At 37.7% G+C, this 22,642-nt stretch overlaps 1 protein-coding gene across 7 annotated transcripts in view; it reads right to left on the bottom strand.

Moving 5' to 3' along the window:
• Window positions 1–22,642, bottom strand: part of fndc3a.S (fibronectin type III domain containing 3A S homeolog) — a 103,983-nt gene that overhangs the window by 17,721 nt on the left and 63,620 nt on the right. For all 7 annotated transcript variants that reach the window (XM_018250177.2, XM_018250179.2, XM_018250178.2 and 4 more), the window contains 10 exons: window positions 17,079–17,313; window positions 15,067–15,330; window positions 13,255–13,313; window positions 9,237–9,394; window positions 7,016–7,075; window positions 4,941–5,079; window positions 4,273–4,326; window positions 3,247–3,371; window positions 2,607–2,781; window positions 616–702 (listed from right to left, as the gene is read on the bottom strand). In XM_018250177.2, the coding sequence (XP_018105666.1) occupies window positions 616–702; window positions 2,607–2,781; window positions 3,247–3,371; window positions 4,273–4,326; window positions 4,941–5,079; window positions 7,016–7,075; window positions 9,237–9,394; window positions 13,255–13,313; window positions 15,067–15,330; window positions 17,079–17,313 (1,356 nt within the window). The remainder of the gene's footprint in view (window positions 1–615; window positions 703–2,606; window positions 2,782–3,246; window positions 3,372–4,272; window positions 4,327–4,940; window positions 5,080–7,015; window positions 7,076–9,236; window positions 9,395–13,254; window positions 13,314–15,066; window positions 15,331–17,078; window positions 17,314–22,642) is intronic.

Genomic DNA, 22,642 nt, shown 5'->3' with positions numbered 1-22,642 from the left:
TAATTGACGTATATATATATAAATATATATATATATTTATATATATATATACATACACACATATGTGAGTGTATATATAGGTGTATATATGTATTAATTATGTCACTATGTAACAATAGCTACAACTTTTCCTTATAAAACCATTTCAGATTATTGCAGCAAAAAAAAAAAAAAAAGTACTGATGCAGGTGCGGGACTATTCCTCTAAAATTAGTCATTACCATATGTATGTTATTTATGATGTTCTTAGTTTGCTTTTATATACTTTATTAAACACAACACTCCTGCCTTTCAGGGCACCACATTAAAAAATAGTAAACACAAGAGATTGCACAAAGTTAGCTCCCAAACACATTTTGCTTGTAGGTTCCCTATAGTAAATGTAGCAGCTTATCCTAACAGCTGCCATTCTAAACTTGGACAAATAACTAGGATAAAGGCTGAAGCCAGCAATCCAGATTCAAATTCTACTGAATATTTATTTTTATAATACATATTACATGTGCTCACATTGGTCTTTGGCATTTCTTTATAATAGGTATTATATAAATATACAACAAATTAATTTCCCGCTCCAAAACCATAAGATATATATGGTAACATAAAAATTCTTACCCTAAACTTATATTTTGTACTTCTTCTAAGGTTTTTCACTGTAAATGTAAGATCATCACCATTGTACATTGGCTTAAATCCATATCCCTACAAACAGAATAGCACAGAATGAATTTTATCAGGAAACAAATTTAAAAGAACAAATTCACAATATGAAACAAACAAAAAGTAACCACTAGTAACTCATATACTGGCTACATTAACAGCCATAAGTAAAAATAATGCATTGGCACAAGTTCATTAAAAACTATACAACATGTGTGCATACCTCCCAACATTTTGGAAACAGAAAGAGGGCCAAAAAGATTAGCTGCGAGGAGCACAGAAATTCTTTGACCACACTGATTTTTGTGAACACCCCCCTAATTACAATGTTAATTTTACAAAAATTGGCAGGTTACGAAAGTTTGAACACTTTTCTGTGTTTTTTATGCATTATTACAGTTTTGCAAATGAAGGTGAATTACCCTTTAAGATGTGAGTCTAAGTTCTCCCAAGAGACCTGCTTATCTTAAACTGTTACAAAAGTATCTAAGGATCTATTCTGGGTTCTCTGCCAAAAGCCACTTACGTTAGAAACTTACTTGTACCTTTTTATGGCTCTTCAGTGCAGTAGATCAAAGAGAAAGTCGTGACATTTCAGTAACAAACCCGGGACTGCAGGTTGAGCTGTCAAAATCGGGACTGTCCCATGAAAAACGGGACAGTAGAGAGGTATGTGTGTGTTTTGTGGCCATATTGATATTTATGTGTTAAATCCACTGTGTATGGGGGGGGGGTGACTACATAGTCAATTATTCCAGGTATTTTAGATTGCAAGTCACACTCTGACCCAAATTATACATATCAAAGGGTTTCCTGGGAATGGCAGTGCAGCTACTGGGGCCATAAAACTAATTTCTGTAAGGGAGAAACTCACTCAACTAGAACCGGGCAAGTGAAGGGGTTTCATCTCCACATATAATCAGTTTGGAGATGTGGGGGCAGGTATTGAAAACCTGTATAAAGGTAGATACCAGGGATGATGAGGAGGAGAGAGGAAGCAGCCTGGGAGAGAGGAAGCAAGATGGGAGCAGGAGTCATCAGATGACCCAGACAGAAGCAATAAGGGCCTAGTGGTAACAATATAAACAATTATAAACTTTTTAATGTAAGTGTAACAATTATCATATTATACAATATAATCAGTTTAGTATACACTAATTTGTATAATTTGTCTGCTTGCTCAAAAGAACCACAAACCCTGGTACGAGGGGAATATTATTATTAATAATATATCATAATCTTACATACAGAAGAAACTGTTTAATCTTGGGCACAAATTGTTTTCTAAAAAATATTTATATATTGTATTGTAAAAATATGAAATAACAAAAAAAAAACAGATACTTCTACCATCTGCAACATGCTAAATGTTAACTTAAAAGGCAGCTAAATTTCCAGCATGGCATATTTTAATCAATATTATTATCTGCAGAGCCCCCAATTGGCTTCTAGGCTCCTTCACGTTACCTTCCCAAAGTCCCTGGCAGCATGTGTGTGTGCACCACTACACAGCCCCAAAAATTAGGGGGCTACAAATTGCTTTATCTTATGTTACAGCAGGCTGCTTGCTGTAAAACGCAGTATAGTCCTATGACATAAATGTAATTACAATAAGCCATGTTTATTGGGAACTTTAGTTGCTATTTAAAGATAATTTCAACTTCATCCTGCAATAGATATAATACGGCCCTATCAGTACAGAGTATAAAACATTTATCTACAAAAACAACAGAACCTAATGTAGGTCAGTGAGAGTCACAATTAACTGGCCAGATTGAAGTTGCATCATACATACTAAGAAGTAGTTCCTCAATGATCCTCAGTTGATCAAGTTTAAGACTGTGAAATGGAAGTAACAGAATGGCCACAAAATAAATGGATCCGTGTTGGAATGGAAAAGAGTATCTAAGTCATAGACAGATGAAAGGCTTGTTAACAGCACATACCGAAGTTTCGTCTTCCATTTCCAAAATATAAGAAATTCCTTCATCAGATGGTGTACCTGAGGGTTTAGACCACTGCATGGATAACCAACTTATTCCTGCTTTATTTAATGTGGGACTTGCTGGCGTGGTAGGAGCACTGCCTGAGGTGTAAAATAGAACTTCTTCACTGAAACCACTGTAGAAACAAAAATTACACAGAATATTACTGGCTGAAACCAAAGATACCCATGGGTATCTCTTGAAAGACAACATTTAGGGCAGCAAAGCCAAAGGAAGAATCACAGAGGTTTGAACCTCCCCTGCTAGGATCTGCTAAATATTTGTTTTTTTTGTTTTTTTTTATTACTGTGAAACAGAAAGTTTGTGTATTGCAGTTTGTACAGGTATGGGATCTAGAATGATTAGGAACTGGGGGTTTCCAGATGAGGGATTTTTTTTAAATAATTTGGATCACCTTACCTTAAGACTGCTAAAAATTTGTAAACATTTATAAAACCCAATAGGATTTTTGCCACCACTATGGATTCAGGCATCTTAGTTAACCTCTAATACAAGGTAAAGTTTTATTACAGCAAAAAAGGAAATTGTTTTTTTTTTTTAAAAAGTAGAATATGCGGGGGGTACAAAAAATACACGTTACCTCATGCCCATATCATTTTTTGCTGCAAGTCTGAATGTGTATGCCATTGCTGGAGACAACTTTGTTAACCTAAACTGCTTCTGTGGTCCATCGTAACACTGGCAGAACTCTTTGTTTCCTTTTCCCTGTAGAAATAGTATAGTAAAGAGAAATTAAGTAACAAGCATTTGCATTAAAACTACAACAGAGAAATGTATAATACATGTTTAAAAGTTATGACGGGATAACAATAAAAAAACAGTGAATGTTACAAGTTAAAATGCAAATTATTGCTAGGAAAAGTGTTAATTTCCCACATAACAGTATTCACAATACTGTCATTATTCATTTATAAAATTGCCAAGCATACAACACAGGCTAAAACACAGGCTAAAACAAACACTGACAGAGAAAGAAAATGAAAGGGCTCATCTCATCATCCACAATAATAAAATAACATATGCAAGAAAGGGAATCTCTGTTTACTCTATGGGGCAGATTTACATAGGGTCAAATATCGAGGGTTAATTAACCCTCGATATTCGGCTGCCAAATGTAAATCCTTCGAATATCGAAGTCGAAGGATATACCGCAAATAGTTCGATCGAACGATTAAATCCTTCGAATCGTTCGATTCGAAGGATTTTAATCCATCGATCGAACGATTTTTCTTCGACCTAAAAATTGTTAGAAAGCCTATGGGGACCTTCCCCATAGGCTAACATGGCACCTCGGTAGGTTTTAGGTGGCGAAGTAGGGGGTCGAAGTTTTTTTTTTAAAAGAGACAGTACTTCGACTATCGAATGGTCGAATAGTCGAACGATTTTTAGTTCGAATCGTTCGATTCAAAGTCGTAGTAGAAGGTCGAATTAGCCAATTCGATGGTCAAAGAAGCCAAAAAAAACTTTCGAAATTCGAAGTTTTGTTTCTTCTATTCCTTCACTCGAGCTAAGTAAATGGGCCCCTATGTCTCTATGTACTCTATGTAGCAAATTAGCAAATTATAGCAAATTATAAAAATGTTGTCTATGAAAAGACATGACTTACTTCATCCCATTCCAGAAGATAGTGGTCTATTTTAGAGCCATTGTCACATGATGCCTAAAATAAAATTAAAGTGGAAATCAGTTATTAACCAAAAGTATATAAAACCTTTACAGCATACTCAAGTAAACGTCACACATAAATGCAGGTAAATATAAATGTAAACCCAGATTTAAAGTTTAGGTATTTGGGATAATAATTTTTTTTTAGGAAAAAAAATTAACTCAGTTGTACCACTTCGACATACAACACAAGATTTGGGGTAGGAAATTATTATACCAGCCAATCACTGGATTAAACACATCATGAATAGCATACGGTTTCAGCCAGCTCCTGAAATACTTCTTTTACCAGAGAAATGGGAACAAGGCAAAGGTGCCCACAGTTTTTTTTACTTTCAGTAGATCAGTTGCTCATGGGCCTCTATAATAAGGTTACTGGAAAATATATTATATAGCACAGCATTGCTCTGCATCATCTGTAACCAGTATATTTTTGAGCCAGCAAATAAACTTTTCAGGGTCCCATGTTATGGTCTCCCAAAATCCTTTAGTGCATAACATAGTAAAATACATAGCTATGTTTAAACATATATAAAGAAGAGTCTAGGGATGCAGATAAGGAAGAGTCTAGGGATACAGATACAAAGCAGTCTGATTTGCTATGATTACCTTCCACTGGAGAGTGAGTGAATTTTTGGTCCGATTGGTTATTCGTGGATTATTTGGTGTTTCCGGTTCACAGCTCAGCGTGGCGAAACTGACTGCTTCTGACAAGCTTCCCTTAATACAGTTAGACTCAGCTTGAACTCTAAAGAGTAACAAACAACAAATGATGACCTTTAACATTTGGTATTTTTATTTAAAAATGTAAAGCTGAACTGCAGATCAAGCACAAATATATTGCAGACAATTTCCATATAATAAAACCAAGTTGAGATTCACCAGGGCCAACAGACTGTCAACACTTTACAACAGGGCTTTAATATATTGTGTGTGTATGTGGCTTTCACATTTTATTTTGCCTCTGGATTACATGACGTTAAGAATACCAAAAAAATCATTTTATTTTATCATTTCTTTTAAAGGTCTGACTCTAAGACAAGGGTCGTCAACCTTTTTTATCCATCTCTACGTGATTTTGTGGGCCAATTTAATACATAAATTAAAATCAATTAGGTTAAAAATAAAATTGGGTAATAAAGAAGCCATTATCAGCTTTAATATCAAGTTTATTAATCACTGTACATATATCTAGAATAATGAATTGAGGAAACAAATGAACAGGTTTAGTGCATATCTGTGCATACCTAATTCCCATTACAAAAATATTAGGTACTTTGACTGACTTGTCAACGTGTCATATCCTCCTGCTGGATTTCACAGTCACTTTATCATACACGAAAGTCTATGGAGCCAATATATGATAATATTTCAGAGGGCTAGTCTGTCGTTCTCCAGATGGACAGCGTAAATTTACAACAAGCTTACAACATATGACCTCCTAGTTATATCAGGAAAGGGGAAAGATACAGAGGATTTGGTCCTTTTCTTGTCCCTAATACTCAAAGAACAGTCTTCCCACCAGACGTGTAAAAATCCCACCAGATGTGTAAAGAAGTTTATTTGGTATACATGGAAGTAGCCTTATGTGTTTTGTGTTTCAAAAACACTTACTCATGAGCCTGTGATTAAGTGTTTGTAAAACACGAAATGAGTAAGGAAGGCTACTTCCATGTACACCAAATAAACTATTTATATATATAATTTTTACATGTCTGGTGGGAAGACTGCTCTTTGAGTGTCTGCTCTACTACAATACAGTTTTGATCTACTCCCCTAGCTGAAGGATCAGGGCTGTAAACCTGGGCCTCTTCCGAATCTTAGTGAGTCAATACTCCGTGACCTTGATTATTTTCATCTTGTCCCTGATAGGCTGCAACCTGAAATATAAACAGTGGCTGACATGGTCTATTCCTCAGAGAATGAAGACACATGGAGCTTCGTGTCACGGCTACGAAAAAAGACAACGCTGGTAATTTACTGATATGTGTTTTAGCAGATGCAATGCTCAGTATTGTCCATGGCGGGTCATTTTCTGGCATGTTGTAGCTGTGACAAATAGCTACTACTAAGTAGCTCTGTGTATCTTCACCCATAGAAAGAACCCCATTGTAATTATTCTGAAAAGACATACTGTTTTCAGTTGATAAACTCTCAATGCCCCATTTAAAGTCATTGCATGTGCAAGTGATACTGCTATTTGAAATACATTTTTAACATGCAGTTGACTACTTAAAATGATTTGCAGACTGGTTGCTACTGGCAACTGCCCTTTTGCAATTTGAGCATAAATTATGCCCCTGGTTTTCCAGATCAAACAAGTGTTGGAGAACAACTTTGAAGGCTACTATTTTATTATTCTCTTCTCAGCTGGCAGATATTAAGCATGTTGTTGTATCTTTTCTTTCACATATGCAGTAAAGGTTCTATGCCAAAAATGTCTTCAGGGGAAGAATTTATGATAATACATATTTAAAACGGAAATATAAAGGCCATTCCTAGCTTTCATATTTGGAAATCAGCTATTGTAGATCTATAAATCCCATTTTGGTCTGCACAGCACAGCTAGGGTAAAGGTGTGATACCCTGGGTTTAAGCAAATTATACTGACCTCTTCTGCCATGAAAGATACTCTGTTATCAATAAAAAACTTAAAATGAAATGATGCAAGCAAGAAATCATACCTTGCATGATAATCTGTTGCAGGTCTTAAGTCATCCTTGGTAACACTGGTCTTCTCTCCACTGCAAAAAATTGCAATATTTTATTCTATCTCAAGTAAATATTTAATTGAAATATACCAAATTCAGCTTATTTTTTTAAAATTCACATTATGATAAATGAAAGTGAAATTTGTTACATGTAATCACAATATTTCGTAGCAGTGTGTTGGGAGTTTCCTTAAATGAGAAGGATCTATGGGTTTTTGTAGATAACAAGTTGTCTAATTCTGAGCAGTGTCATTCTGTGGCTACTAAAGCAAATAAAGTTCTGTCTTGCATAAAAAAGGGCATTAACTCAAGGGATGAAAACATAATTATGCCTCTTTATAGGTCCCTGGTGAGGCCTCATCTGGAGTATGCAGTGCAGTTTTGGACTCCAGTCCTTAAGAGGGATATAAATGAGCTGGAGAGAGTGCAGAGACTAAGTGCAACTAAACTGGTTAGAGGGATGGAAGACTTAAATTATGAGGAGAGACTGTCAAGGTTGGGGTTGTTTTCTCTGGAAAAAAGGCGAGGGGACATGATTACACTTTACAAGTACATTAGAGGACATTATAGACAAATAGGGGACCTTTTTACCCATGAAGTGGATCACCGTACCAGGACAGGGTAACCGGGGCTGTGGCCTTGGTATACTTAGGTTACTTAGCCTCTTCCAACTACTAGGGCAAGTTATATACCAAGGCCACAGCCCAGTTACCCTGTCCTGCCTCAACTTTGTGCCGTCCCAGGCTTTAGAAACAAAACAGGCAGTTAGATTACGGGACAACTCCACCATCTATTTTTTCCAATTTCTATGAATTATTCTCTTTTATGTATTGTGACCACATGACCTTTTAACCCACACCCAATTCTGGTCATTTTTTATATATTTTTTTTATCACTTAAATCAATTACCAAGCCTTTTTTCACAATATTTATTGCTATAAACTACTGAGGCGGATTTACCTCTCAGCAGATATTTGCACTAGCACTTTATTCGATAAATGCATAGCACTTTATTTCTTTATTAATAATTCCAGTTATGAACTACTTAGCTTTTAATTAATTGTGCAACAATTTAATTAACTTGGTATTAATATAGGAATAGCTATTTGGTGGGGTTTCTTTTTCTAAATCTATTTTCTTAAAATGCTTTATATTTCAGGAAACCCCAACATCAGCTGGAAATCATTATGTTCAAGTGCAACTACCAGGGTCTGAGTGTTGTTTTTGCTGTCAGAATACACTGATAATTGTAGTTAAACATTAGCTGGAGAAAAACCCTGTTGAATATTAGAAATTGGGCAACAGCACCATCTTCTGTCCATACAGCAACACAAAAGTCAAAGATACCACCATCCAAAATGCAGCTGCCCCTACTATACACTATTACACTACACTGTAAAAGAGAAACATAAATATATACTCCCTTTATAAGATCCCCTCTTTGTAAGTGCCCCAAAGATGCAGATTGTAATGGATAATGTACCCATTACTTAAATGTATAAATATAAGTCTTGCAATGCCTCAGTGACTTGCCATATCTGCATAAATTACTGTAGGGGTACACTATCCACTATATAAATAATGCTCTTCCAACTGTAAAAGATCAGCATTTTAAGGTTGTCCCATGACTACATATGGACCATATAAGGGCACAAACTGCAGGGTAAAGTGACTTTTAATATAAACTGGAATAATTCACAATATGGGCCATGCACCCCTATTGTAAAATACAAGGATATCATAAGCCATTAAGGAGTTCCGTGATCATATAATTTATGAGACCAAAATCCTTTTATGCAGGTCCTGGAATTTCGAGGTGACTTGAAATATCCTCATATTATACAACACGGGGTACATTATTGTGACACATTACATCACAAAGCACTGATTATTACTTATGATATAGCTAAGCAGCATTTATATAATACAATATACAGTATAGAATATTCATCATAAGGATATATTTACAGGTATTCATGGTTCTTGTTGTTTCATATATACATGCACAGTGATGTCATTTGCTTAATGACCTTTAAGTGGCTATGGAACTTCTTGGAGCTTTCGAACACCCTTTTAAATTTATAATAGGGTATACTTTATTGTTGACACAAACACAACCCCCTCTGGTATTTCCACAAGTCAGATGAAAGAAGAGTAAAACTGAGCTGATTTACCTAAATAAGAAGATACATACCTATAGGCAACCTTGTACTTTCCATCTTTCCCACTGCTTGACAACAGGACTTCATAAGTGTATGGTTTAGGGCTGCATGTCCCATCATTTTCCTCACTGATAAGGCTGGAAGGTGATGACCATGATAATGCTACAGACCTGGCCTGAATATCTGATGCCTGAAAAAACAGCGGGGAAACAGCTAAAAGGTCATACTCGCATATAGCAAGAAACATAATAGAAATGCAATGCAGAACTGCTATCTGGCAGTTAACTGATTTCATCTGGCTACAATGAGTTGGTTGGATATTTGTAATTTAGTTGGCTATGCATGTTAAAGTCAGGTCGATCTTTTAGATCACTAGGCGGAAGACCCCCTTAGACTTGGACTGGCTGGTAAGTAGCAAGAAATGCCACATTTTTTAGCTTTGCCTTATAAACATTTAAACAATTGCTTCTGATTTTAGCAACCAATCTGGTAAAAAGCAGGGCCCAGAGTTGCCTTTAAAGAAGTGAAACCAGGAGAAAATGTCCGGAGCCCCTGCACATAGTATCACTCTGCAGATACCAGAGCATTGGGGGAATGAAGCTCTGGTTAGGGCTGAAATGATGCTAGGCTGGGCCCCCTCCCCCTGGCAGGTACGTGCAGGGCAACCCCCCCCTCCCAGGTAGGACAATAGGTAGCTGGTTTTGGCAGGAATAAATGGGACAGGCTGATGATGGGATTGGGGGGGGGTGTAGTAAAGGGTTCTTAAGGAAGAGGTCGACCAGTGAGCAATCATACCAACTTTGTTTTTGTCTAAGGTGAAGTTGGATGTGAAAGATGGTGCTCCAGGGTTGCAAGAATCATCTTATAGGGGTCAGGAAGGAATTTTTCATTAGGATGCAAATTGGCTACAGGCACCTGAGTTGTTTGCCTTCCTCTGGAATGCCATTATCTGTGTAGGTCATGGTATTTTCCTGAGACAGTGGCGGCTCCAAATCATGCGTCAGCACGGCTCCAGAAACATTGATAGTTACAGTGCAGGCCTACCCTTGTAGAGTCACTAGCGTAGATCAGACTGAGACTGCACGGTCTTGTCTGAGTTCATCTGAGAGGCTGGGTTAGCGCCATTATTGCACATGATAGGGAGTAGGATGATGGGTTAACGGTCGGTCACAGAGTGCGCTTTGCCCAGAATCTCTGCTCCCTGACATTTGGTTACGGTTTGGGCAGAGGCCCAGATTTTGATGATAGGAGCCGCAGCTGTGGGTTAGGGTGTACCTAGTCCTTTACGAATTTGTTAAATAAAGAATGTGACCGCCACAGATTTTGCCACTATACAAGTCTTTGTTTCATTATTATGGTTGGATTGAGTAAACTGTAAGGGGGTAGGGGGATCCTTGGCCTAATATCAACATGTGCACTTGTATTTGATTGCCTCCCAGCAACAGTAAGTGCCAAACTCAGGCAAAAACTTCTGTAATTTCAGGGGTATGGCGACGGTTAGCATAGTACAATGATGGTGAGTTGCTATTGGTTAGAATAAGTGGAGCATATGCTGCCACTTTTATTGCATTTTCACTATTGTTATCCTTTAATTATAATATACTGTATAGTGCCAACAGAGTGCTTCACAGAGATTGCTTGTCTTTTGCACCAGCCAGAATCACAGATTCACAGCGAGAATGTGAACAGTAATAGGTTTCCTATGAACCTTGGGAAAGCCCATGTTCAAGTAATTAAAAAAGCAGCTCTTCTGAACATCACAGAAATAAAATATAGCTGATCATACTGCTAAAGTTTGCCACTGGTCTGAATACAAAATTATGCAAACTTCAAACTTAGTGAAACTTTTATGCTTTATATACAGAGTGAGCAGTTACCTGGCACATGCTTCCATCTGGTTTCAGGTGCTTTTTTTGTGGTACCTGCGCCAGCATTGCAGTCATTTTTTGGGGTGGTCTCTGTGGACCCAAGTTAAATGTAGGACTCTTACATACTATTGACTATTGCAGCAGAACACTTTGCTTCTACAAATGGTATCATGGAAAAATGCTGCTGCTGGTACTTTAAGAGCTGAATTTCCGGTTTTCAAACCCACTAGATGATTACTAGCCACAATGAGGGGTCCCAAAAAAGGCCCAAAAAATGTTTGGCAGTAACAGGTGGATTAGAAGCAGGGTCCGATTGGAGCATTGGGGGCCCACCGGGACTGCAAAATGAAGCGCCCTCCTGGAAGTCCCAGGGGCCCCCTCCCGACATCCAAACTTCAACTGCTCGTATGTGCAAAAGACGCATGGAATTTATAAAAGCATATTTATCAAATGGCGAACTCCATTGAAAAATACAATTCCAAAAATCCCAAAGGAATAGATAAAAAATGAGTGAGTTTTTCTATTCTCACATTTTGTTCTATTCTCACATTTTGATAAATCTGCCCCTAAATGTCTGTTTACTCAGTGTCTGATTTTAGCGAATAGTTCTTCAAAGAAAGCTTCAAGTGGATCTTCAGAGTTCCAAGTAAGTTCTAAAGATTTGGATGCTTTGCGTGCTTTACTTTCATATGCATTGAAAACTTCAAACTCACCCAACAAGGAGCCTTCAAAGCTAGCAAAAATGCTCCTTACTTTTAACTGCATTTTTATTGCTGATAAGATGCAGGGAGCAACTCAGTAAACGAGAGATAAAACACAGACTAAAAGCAAGAACTTGAGCATAGGTGTGTTCCCCAAGGTAATGAAACATTTAGCAAAATGTGAATGTTTTTCACCAATCCAGGCTACTACAGGCAGCTTTATTTTGGGAAACATGTGGATGAACTGTATGTTGAGGAACGGACTCTTTTGTTTATCTTTATTACAGTCAAGGAATGCACTATAATGGCTTTTGTTTAATTAAAGCAAATAACTGCTGTTGCTTACTGGACTGGGTTAAATCTGTTACATGTTAAAACATATGCCGCTAACAGCATTATGCAGTGTTTTCATGACCACAATCACTTTACTGATAGATAATATGTTTATATGGTTCAGAAGAGAGAATATAATCACATGTAAAGAGCAAAAATAAACAAATAAATAATTTAAAAAAAGCAGGTGTTTAGAAGTAACAAACACTAGACAAGGAGTAACCAAGGCAGCTTCAAATCTCCTGCATCTCCCATTGACTTGAATAGGAAACATGTGGAAAAGTGCAAGAATCTTTTGGCTGAAATTGCTATTGAGAGAATGACCTATTCATGTCAATCAAGCAAATGGAGATCCTAGGCAGGCTAGAGTCAATATAAGTCTGTTAAATGTCCATGTGCACCATTACAGGCCTCTAGTTGGCCAGTTTAGTAGGCCTCTAGTTGGCCTGTACAGTTGGCAGGGTATAGCACTTTCTGCATCTTTGCCCTTATACAATAAAGCTCTAAAAAAGGATTACCCCTGAATTTACATTGCACTTATTCATCTATACGGAACATGTACAACTGGCCAACCTATATATATTGTCATTTTATATTTAAATGGGAAACCAAACCTGGTTAGGGTGAGAAGGGATGAAAGGAGCCAAAAAGCTCTTCACAAGCAATTACATGCCAAGTGAAGCCTTCTTTCAGAAGGTATTTACTTGTCTCATGTCATACGCACAGTACTGCCTAGATACCAAAAATTAGAGTTTTGATTCTCCCATAAAGCATCAATGGCAGAGACATGCAAATCTCTCTCTTTGGCCAACTATGCATCCAGAACCGCTGGTTTATAGCACAGATACAGCCTAGTGGTTCAGAGCTATATATCCAAACTTGCAGACAGCCTGTTTCGATCTTGTTAGATCTCATCAGTGCAAGATATTAGAATAGGCTGTATCTGTGCTATAAACCAGCGGTTCTGGATGCATAGTGATTTGCACTTATGGGAGAATCAAAAGTCAAATTTTTGGTATCTAGCCAGTGCTGTGAGTATGGCATGAGACAAGTAATTACCACTTAGCATTTTATATTTAGAAACTTTAATTTCCAATTGAAAAAAAAAGGAAATTAAAAATGATGGAATAGTGGCTTTAAGGACTTACCACAGGTTTGGAAACTGTTGAGAGCAGTGCTTCTATTGCCTTTGTTTCATCATCTTTTTCTATAAAAGAAAATAAAAGGGACCTTACTACATACAGCCATAATTCCGATCATAATCATAATTTTGGTGGCATCAAAATATGCACAGCTATTAAAACACATAGCAGTGTGGTTCTGGTGTGACTTCTTGTAAAAGAAGTCATGGAATCATCCATCTTGATGCAAACATCACCTTTAATATCACAAATAAGTGTTAATCTAGATATGAAGATCTGTAATCTTATCAGAGTACAGTGAAACAACACCTACATCATTGGCCAAGAGCAATGTTGGTATGGGACCTGTTATCCAGAATGCTTGGGACCTGGGGTTTTCCGGATAATGGATATTTCCATAATTTGTATCATCATACCTGAAGTCTACAAGAAATTCATGTAAACATTAAATAAACCCAACAGGCTGTTTAACCGGGATTAGGATTAATTATATTTTAGTTTGGATCAAGTACAAAGCACTGATTTATTATTACAGAGGAAAAGGAAATAAGTTTTAAAGCTCTGGATTATTTGAATAAAATAGAGCCTATGAGAGATGGGCTTTCCGTAAATTGTAGCTTTCTGGATAACGTGTTTCCAGAAAACAGATTGCATACCTGCACCACAGAAGAATTTTGGATTCTATATCAAAATGTTGGTGGTATTACACTTGGCCATTGCTGTAGGTGTTGTTTTACTGTAAGCAATGCCAGTTTTCAACTATAGACTGGATTGGCTGCGTGAAGGCCAAATAATAAAGGTATTGTTGCTAAGAATGCCCAAGTCTTGTTGAAAGAGTGTTGAAGCTTGTAGTTGCTATTGCAATGATGCAAATGGATGGACTGAACATTACAAGCTTAATTAATTTATCAAGTAATCTCTGCAAGCAGCATATATTTTTGTATATGTTATGTATGAGACCTGTGGATACTCTCAATGTGAAATTTATGTGAAATGTGCAAGTTTAGTTAAGACAAAACTGGTTAATATTTCTTTAAATAGTGTAAGTCTTAATTGTCTCTCTGACCTATGAATAAGTGCCCTGTTGTGGAATAAAATGCATGTTTTTATTGTACCATAAATAAGATTTAATAGATTCTTTAAATAAAGATTCTTTAAAAAAAAAAATTCTCGACTGATGTCCAGTTTGTGCCAGCTCTAAAAGGTCTTATTAAAAAAAAAACAAAAAAAACAATCACACTGGCAATCAATTCTGGCCTAAGAAACAGATGATTTAATACATTAAAATGTCTCATTATCATTTAAAAAGGCTTTTGGCCCACTGGCAGTTTGACCACCTCTCTACTGGGCAAAAAATGTTTGCTATTATTATCATTGATATTCGCATACATTTTTGCCCCACTGGCACTTGCAATCCAATATGCTACCCATATGCACACAAATGATGTTTTTAGCATAAAAAAAAAACTGCAACATAACAATACCAACCACCTTATAACTATCTAATATTTAGGCTAATGCTACACAAGGCATGCATTTTTCCACCATCATCAACATTCTTCCTTGTCTGCACCCGGAACAACCGCAGCTGTGAATTTCAGTGCCAAAATGCAAATTCATGCGTTTTGGAGCCAAAATGCCTCACATGTGCCTGCCGGGTGTAGGCAAGAAAGAAGGCTGATGTCAGTGTAGGGCCTTAAACTTAACCTTAATTTTTCCTCAGGCCAAGAATCAGACCTGTGTAGCATTAGCCTTAGAGCGGACTAGGGGCCTCAGTTATATTTTCCATAGGAGTGAAAGTGCTCTTGGACACATTACCTTGTGATTCTGTTTCCCCTGAAGAGCCACCTTTTCCTTTGTGCTTGTTCTTTGCTTGTCCTGTATTTAAGCCTGAATTCTGGCCTTTTATAAGTCCATTTGATTCATTTATTGGAGAAGTGCTTTTCTTGGGTGAGAATGGGGGGCTGTTCAGCTTCTCTTTCTGTACTCCGTGTCTGTCTTTAAGTTTTTTCTGGAGTCGTTCGTGTATTTTGCTGGATCTTTCATCTCTGAGGTTAGATCGTCCATGTGTAGAAAGAGCATCTGAAATTAACAGGGATGAACTCAGTGTGGACACCAATCATTGCTGCTGAATAACTTAAGCTATTATTTCTTGCTTACTGTTCCATACCACCTCGGCACTGCACCTTGGCTGACAGAGGATACTGGGATAGAGTCAATTGAGTCTTCCCATTCATGACCATGGCAAGTAACCCATGATAAGTTGCAGCCAGTTTGACAGTGTCAGTATCATCTTATATAACAAATATAAAAATAATGTACAAAGGAAGACTGGATTCCACACACCCAAAATAAACTGTAGTGGCATAACTGAAAGTTTCTAGGTCCATCATACTCAAGCCACCAGCAACTGCTTGGTCTGTGTTTCTTCTATTAAGTCACAAGTAGATGTCTTAATGCTACACATCACATTTTCTATGCCAGTTGAGAAAACACCAATAATGATGCAAAATATTGCACGCAGACAGCCAATGACTGCAGTAGCAATACCTATGGGTGCGTCAACATTCTGGACCATGTTTGCAGGTGATGTCCATTTAATTAGCAGAGTGAGTATGATAAGAAGACCTGGCATGACAAAGGAAGGTTACACAGTTATGTAACTGATGTAATGTTATGTATTATGATGTTATATGCCTCATTTACATCAAAACATGCAAATATAGAGGTGTGTGTATTTACAATTTGGCAAACATTGTTGTGCACTTGTGCTTGGGTTTGTAAATGACCTCTTATATATTATAACAGTCCTACTAGAATTATTTTTAAAGTATAAAGCAAGTAGCTATGGGACTGAATGGTAAAAGTTCAATACCAATTACAGTTAAGGTATAAAATACTGCTTGCAAACACAGCAAAACCATTTCATGTTCAGTCATTTCAAATGAAACTGTAAAAGTTTGAAATGATCTAGTCTTTGTTAGAATTTTCATAAGTGCATCTTGCATTTGCATCCATACGTAATATTCTACTGAATAAAACAAATTGATTCAGAAATTAAAATATGTATAAAAAACGTATACAGCATAAAAAATTGTTTTTAAACTTGTGAATATTGGGTGATGTGCACAAAAGATTATGCTTGTATTACTGCCCCAGTTTTCTGCACAGACAAAAATAGACTTTGTCTGATGACATGGATGAGTCTTATTTAACCCAGAGGCACAAGATTGCAAGATTAATATTACCAGGTGGTTTAGCAGCGGCAGGGTTTGGGATAAAGCTGCTGTCAGTTCTGTAGCTGGTAAAAAATAAGTTTGGCAGGCCTGGATTCACTTGATTATGCCATTACAATGTTGTAACCTCTAACAAAGGTTAAAGGTACACTGTATTGCCCAAATATGGATGATAAAAACAGCAAATACCATGTGCATCTAAACAGGTTTAGGCCCCCCCCCCCCCAACAAATACCAGATACTTGATTCAAACGTTATTGTTTGGTAAAATTAAACAAGTCTCAGTTTTTCTATCACTTTTGCAAGGCCAGCACTGTTCCTACCCATTCCTGTCCCTCATAAATACTGCAGTGCTGAACACAGGCAGCACTGTATTCATGGGGCAGCCTCTTGTCTCTGTGTTCTGAACGAAAGGCAGAATACCTTTGGGGGGAAAAAGGCAGTGTGCAAAGTGAAAAAAAAATGGCTGACTGTGGCCATGTTTTACACTTTGCACTCTGTCTTTCATGTAGTTAGTGACCCTTACGTTCTTGTGCCTATACTACATTAACAATCTCACATATGTAAAGACTGAAAGTTATGGCAACTACTTACCCAGATCTCCATATACCTGTGCAGGGTGATACTGTGGGGTATACTGGGAGGCAACATCTCCTGCTCCAGTCACTGGTGAGTAGATATGCCGAGGTGGGGGAGGCATCATAGCCGGCAGAGGAATGAATCCTGGTATTGGAGGAGGAGGCCGATGTATGACTGCATGGCTGCCTGTATGGAACTCAGGGGGTTGTGGAACCACTACAACTCTACGCACACCATTATCCTCAATTACCTATATAGGATAGAAAGCAAATAAAAGTTGTACTTGAATACAAAAATATTACGTTATACAATATAAAAAGGGTGCTTTGTCTCCTATGGGAAATTGCTAGCAGGTGACAAAGCACCCAGCCTGCTATTACCCTAAGTCACTAGCTGAGCTAATATACTCCTTGGGCCCCATTATGCCCCACTAAGATCACCAATGCAGAATGAGCGGAACAAATACATTTGGAGAACTACCATACAGTCAAACGCCAAATTAAAAAAAAAATCCATAAAGGGGACCATGACTAGGACAACATTCAGTAGTATCTTAAATATATACATAATCAGTGATTCTTATTGCACATTAGATCAATAGCAGATGCAGGACCTTCACTTATAATGGTGAATGAAATGCAATGTGACGTGTTAGCTCCATGTCATAAGCAGAAAGGGCATCTTTGTTTAATTTCTTAGGTGTAGGACATAGGTATAGCCAAGGGAACAGCACTGGTGCTGCAACTACATTCTGGTCACCATTCTAGGCCTTGTATCCACAATGCAATAACAACATGCAAACACTTTGCAGCTCCAAGAACAGCAATGTTTAAGCCCTCCAAAAATGTACATCTTGCTTTTGATACACCCCATGCTCTAACTACTTTAAAAAGGGAAGAAATCCAATCCAACACTTAGAAAAATGAAACCCTCTGCCTTTCTATAAAATCCCACATTTGTGCTGTCTGTACTACACAGTTGTAGGAGGGAGCACCTTCACACAGGTATTGGATTCCAGCACATGTAAATGAAACAAAAGGGCTCATCCATCAGATGTGATTCCAAAACTAGGTTTCTGTTTGATAATGTTAGCATGAACACTGTTGCTAAAGATGAAGCACCTTTCTTTCTGCACAGCTTAAAGGTGAATATTGGACAGTAGAACCAATGTGGTGGCAGGTGTAATTTGAAGATGTTTGTTCATATGTTTTTATGGATGGAGTGTTAGGGCTATTGCAATGCTTATACAAGCCATAAAATTAGCTACCGGTACTTTAATTCATGGAATCATACTGCATACATAATTACAGGCTCTTACCGTTTATATATATATGGTATATGTTGATAATCTAAATGCTATTCAAATGGATGAAGGGAGATGTAGATCCTAACTTGTGTTTGTAAGCTGTAATAAGCAGGGCCCTCTTTACCTCTTATATTGGTCAGTATTTTTATGTAACCTGCATGTTTGATGTGTGCAACTTTCTATTTTACACAGCTGTGGAATATGTTGGCAATTTAGAAAAACCTGTAAAAAAAAAAACTCAAAACAGCTGGAGGAATACAAGCTGGAAGAGCCACAGAACTTACTCATGATTCCATGTTATCCTATCTCTTGCTCAGATTAATTTGATGACACTGTGCCATTAAATGGATTTCTGAATGTTTATACAAGGGTTTCAAAAAAAAAAAAAAATAGCCAACTAAAAATCAGGTGTGATTGAAAATTATGATCAGAAAATGATGAACTGTGACCAATCTTCCACTAGCCTCTACTGTGGTGGTGGTGTGTGTGTTTTGGACAGTATGCCCAGGGCTTGTGCTGAACATACTTTTTGCCCATTGTTTTAATTATGAAAAAGCTATGTTTTTTTTTTTTTAATTTCTTGAGCTAAACAGTGAAAATTATGCTACTCTATGTTTAGTCCCTGCGAGGCAGATAATTAAATTACCAGTTAAAAAGAATCCCACCATTCACCCAATGTTATGATTGATAATGAGTTTTAATTAAAATCTCCCTCTTCCTATGGAGGCATGTGCCCAAATCCAATCAATCAATTTAATAAATCTTGTTCAGCAAGGCACTCCCGGTTCTACAAGTATAGCCCAATCCTCAGCAGGGGGGTTGACACACCTCTTTTTTGTAGGGATGCACCAAATCCAGGATTCGGTCAGGATTCAGCCTTTTTCAGCAGGATTCAGATTCGGCCAAATCCTACAGCCCGGCCGAACCAAATCTGAAGTGCAGGGAAATCTTGCGACTTTTTGTCACAAAACAAGGATGTAAAAAAAACCCTAATCTGCATATGCAAATCAGGATTAGGATTTGGTTCGGTATTTGGCTGAATCTTTCGCAGAGGATTCGGGGGTTTGGGTGAATCCAAAATAGTGGATTCGGTGCATCCCTACTTTTTTGATCACATTCTATTTCCCATATATTTAAGATTTTAAGGGTTCAGCTTTGGCACAGGATGAACACTTGCATTTGGCAAAATCTAAATCCTGCAAACACAGAAAGATCTGGCCAAATCCTGAAACAATTACAAGACTCGCTGCATCACTAATATATTGGGACAACAAAGTAAAGGGAAGGTGAACTCAAGATAATTACTTCAACATGTGTATTGGCATGTTGGGTTCTCGGCTAATAACACAAAAAACAAAAATGGTTGTTCCTTAAAAAGATAATAAGCCATAAGTGTTTTCAATGTATTCCACTGGGAAAGAAATGTAAAAGCATTAAACATCACTGTATGTGGTTTAGCTCAAATACAAGGAAGTTAATAGTAAGAATGGGAAAACCCATAAAAACCTGACAGACATGTCTGTAAATACCTATATATAGCTTAAAGCAGCTTTGTGGAAGACAAAGCTTGAAAATAGGAAGCTATCTGCAAAGACCAATACTTTTTATATAAATGTAGAGCAGTAGTAAAAATAAGTAGTTTGTGAGAGTGGTTCCATTAAAAAATCAAAAAGTTTTGTTAACAAAGTACTATATAAAAGCAAATGTATTTAATCATTTATTTGCCTTAGTATATTTTCCTTAGTATATGCAACACAGTAACCAGCATAAAAAGACCCACTCTTTAGTAGTACAGATGGCTCAGCTCAAACAAGTTGTTAGTGGCTGGCAGGGTATAGTACACAAATGTTTAAAGGAGAAGGAAAGCTACGGAGGCATTATATTGCCAATAGATTAGCCACAATAGTGCAAGCTAGAATGCTATATTTATTCTGTAGAATGTTTTACCATACCTGAGTAAAAAGCTCTAGAAACTCTCTGTTTGTTAAGGATAGGAGCTGCAGTATTAACATGGTGTGACATCACTTCCTGCCTGAGTCTCTCCCTGCTCTGGGCTCAGATTACAGTAGAGAAGGGAGGGGGATGGGGAAGAGGAGCAAACTGAGCATGCTCTTGCCCAGGGCAATGAGGTTTAAGCTGAAGGCAGGAAGTCTGATACAGAAGCCCATGTGTACACAATAGAAGGAAAGAAATGCAGTGTTTCTTTTGACAGGGGACTCAGAGCAGCATTACTTTGGGGGTTTACTGGTATATTTAGACGGACCTTTCTGATAAGGCTTACTTAGTTTTAACCTTTCCTTCTCCTTTAAGCAAAAATTACGTGAACAGGGCACCAGGACCTGATAGAATGCAACCTTTTAGCAAGGCTATTGTTTCTGTTTTTCTTAGACTCCCTTTCATCTGGTGTAGACAATGAATGGGACAAAAGTCCAATATTTAGAAAAAGTTTACAATCTCAAACTGAATATTATAAGATTGCAAATTTAACAACTGCCTTTGAAAGCATACAAGGGTTTCTTTAGGAGTTCAATTTCAGAGTGGGTTCTATATTTAACTGGATTGTAAGATAGCAACATGGCTAAAGGAATGTGTACAAAGGATATATACACAGTGATAAAGGATATCAAAGGCTTTGGTAGTCCGCTTCCCTCTTGGTTGGTAGACACACGTGAGGTCTACACGAGAGGAGTGTGTTTGGGAACTGCTCTCCTGACTGGGAGTTCAACATTTTGCAAGGCTAGAAAAGGCGAAAGGGCGACGACGATCCATTGTGCGGTGCTCGATTTCTTCTCCCATATTCTACTGACAGCCTTTAATAACTATAGTCTCATCATTCAAACGCGTCGGGCAGTGACGTCATCCACGAGCGCACTGGGATACACGAGGCGGCCGAGACGCCGCCCAAACCATCTACATTGGCTGCCTGGTGACTCCAACAGACGGCAAAGTGGTGACTTTGTTTTATTGCGAATATTTTAACAGCAACATTGTGAGTGTGTTTTTAATGTTATTTTGGGATTAAAAAAGTGATGATTTTACACTATGTCAGCGCATTGTTTTAAAGCCACAGAGTCTGGAGAGAAGTGAGAAGATGACTGTTATACTATCTTTCTAAACGCCAAAACCTCGTTTAAACGTTCGTGAGTACCCTCACATAAGATTCACTTTACTGTGTGAATTCTAATAAGTGACACGGCAAATAGTATAATCTGTAAAGGGCACCTTTTTTAGTACTCTAATTTCACAAAGTGGTGTATTATATCTATGCAAAAATACTACACTATATGAGAATCATTCTCTTGTTGTCTATACCTCGTGCTGGATGAGCGCTGGTTTCCTTTCGCAACTCTGATGTGTACAAAGGATGTCAGGTAACAGGGCCTTCTCTAATTGTAGTAAGGTTCTTAGCAATCTGCTCCAGGGTTCTGCATTGTGCCCATTATTATTTCATATGTTCATTAGCGGCTCAGAGTTGGGGATTGCATCAACTTATATGTATTTACCGATTCTACAAAACTATACGGGATATTTAAATCCATTTAGGACCCTAAATGGATTTAAATAGCAAACTGGCAATATGCCCAGCTAAGTACCAAATGAGATTCAATGCTTATAAATGTCAGGCTATGGGATTTTAAAATATGAAGGCTATTGCCTTCCTTAGACAAATCACTGATGGAGACTGACATAGGGTTACGTGTGAATAATACATTTCCATGCCAATAGATTGAGAGGGGGCAGAGAGTACTTTTCACCTCTTACAAACAGGGCTGCATTTTATATAGGCCCCTGAGGTTTTGTGCCTAGGTTACCAGCTTAAGGGATCATCACTTGAATGGCTATATATTTAACAAAATGCTTCAAGAATAGGTATATGGTGCAGTTTTGGAGCTAGATAGTCGACATTATTAAAAACAGAAATTATCCAGACATGTGTGATTAAACTGATAAAGGGTATGTAACATCTACGTCAGGGATCCCCAACCTTTTGAACCCATGAGCAACATTCAGAAGTAAAAGGAGTTGGGGAGCAACGCTAGCATGAAAAATGTTCTTGGGGTGCCAAACAAGGACTGTGATTGGCCATTAGGTAGCCCCTATGTGGACTGTAAACCTACGAGAGGCTCTGTTTGGCAGTGCACCTGGTTTTCATGAAACAAAAAGTTGCCTCCAAGCCTGGAATTCAGAAATAAGTACTTGGTGTGAGGCCACTGGAAGCAACATCCAAGGGGATGGAGAGCAACATGTTGCTCACGAGCTACTGGTTGGGGAT

This window comes from Xenopus laevis, chromosome 2S (genome assembly GCF_017654675.1).
Source record: "Xenopus laevis strain J_2021 chromosome 2S, Xenopus_laevis_v10.1, whole genome shotgun sequence".
Lineage (NCBI taxonomy): Eukaryota > Metazoa > Chordata > Amphibia > Anura > Pipidae > Xenopus > Xenopus laevis.
This window is presented reverse-complemented; position numbering and strand designations above follow the sequence as displayed.